The 1,300-nt window shown below is 37.7% G+C and overlaps 1 protein-coding gene across 1 annotated transcript in view; it reads left to right on the plus strand.

Moving 5' to 3' along the window:
- The window catches only part of LOC128248162 (peritrophin-44-like), a 10,770-nt gene extending 9,688 nt beyond the window's left edge, over window positions 1-1,082 (plus strand). The window contains exon 3 of the mRNA XM_052969020.1: window positions 513-1,082. Within this exon, the coding sequence (XP_052824980.1) occupies window positions 513-706 (194 nt within the window). The 3' untranslated portion in view covers window positions 707-1,082. The remainder of the gene's footprint in view (window positions 1-512) is intronic.
- The last annotated feature ends 218 nt before the right edge of the window (window positions 1,083-1,300 follow it).

Below are 1,300 nucleotides of genomic sequence, written 5' to 3' on the forward strand. Positions count from 1 at the left end.
GGCGAGAAGGAAGGAATGAAATTAAGGCAGCGAGCTGGCTGAATCATTAGCACACAGAGAAAAACGCTTAGCATCATTTCGTCTGTCTTTACGTGCGGGGTTCAAATTTCGCCGATGCTGACTTTGTCGTTTATTCTTTCCAATCGATAAAATAAGCTTCAGTTGAGGACTGGGGTCGATATAATCGACTTTACTCCTTCCGCTAAATCACTACCTTTGTGCCAAAATTTGAAACCAATACACTACATGAAATCAAGGCGGTGAGCTGGCAGAATTGATAATACGCCGAGCCAGAAACATGCTTAGGAGCATTTTGTCTGTCTTTACGTCCTGAGCTCAAATTTAACAAATGTCAACTTTATTTTCTTCCTTTCGGGGTCGATTAATTAAGTACCAGTTTAGCATTTCAGTCAATGTAATTGGTTTTCCCCTCATCCGAAATTGCTCGCCTTGTGCCAAAATTTGAAACGAATACACTACATGAAATAATTTTTCTGTCTTTCTATTAACAGGTCATCTGCTTAAAATTGGAGAAAGCTGTCGGAATGAAGGAACACGTTTAATCCCAAATCCTACAGATTGTCACAGATATTATCAATGCCAAGGCGGTTTAGATACGCCCAAAGCGTGCTCTCCAGATCTAGTTTTTTCGAAAAAAGACCAGGCCTGCGTGCAACAGTGGGAAGCCCCAGACGTCAAATGTTGATAGAAAAACGAAATCTTTTAGTTTCGCAGCATTTAAAATAATTGAGACAAATAATGTCCTCTTGTATAAAGAAAGTCCAATGCAATTAGAAGTTGGAATTTTGTTTCGATTACCAGAAAAACCAACAAACCATTTATTTTCATTAATACTTTTCATGTTCTGACGAAAATAGCAGCCATCGTTAATAAATCAAGAGACGGTTGAGAGAGGATTTGAAGTAATTCAACACATGATTCACTTTCTGAATAATAAAACGCTTCACGGGTTCTTACGTTCGAATCTGTCAGAAAGTATTGACCATGAATAATTACCTTATTGTAAAAACTTCATTAGAAATCGTGAAAGAATAAAGAGAAAAGAGATTGCTTGTCAAAAATGTGTTATTTTTTAATTGTATACATACGTACGCACACACACATGAGGAGTAGATAGACAGCCGACGACTGATGAAGGGTCGTTCTTAGTTTTCCTTGTCCTGTTTTCCATTTGTTTCTCTCGTTGTTTGCGTATTGAACCCATTTGTTGTCGTATTTCATGTTGTTTACTGTTGGTGACGTCCTGTACCCATATATGCATGTATATGTTCGTGTATAT

This window comes from Octopus bimaculoides, chromosome 6 (genome assembly GCF_001194135.2).
Source record: "Octopus bimaculoides isolate UCB-OBI-ISO-001 chromosome 6, ASM119413v2, whole genome shotgun sequence".
Taxonomy (NCBI): Eukaryota; Metazoa; Mollusca; class Cephalopoda; order Octopoda; family Octopodidae; genus Octopus; species Octopus bimaculoides.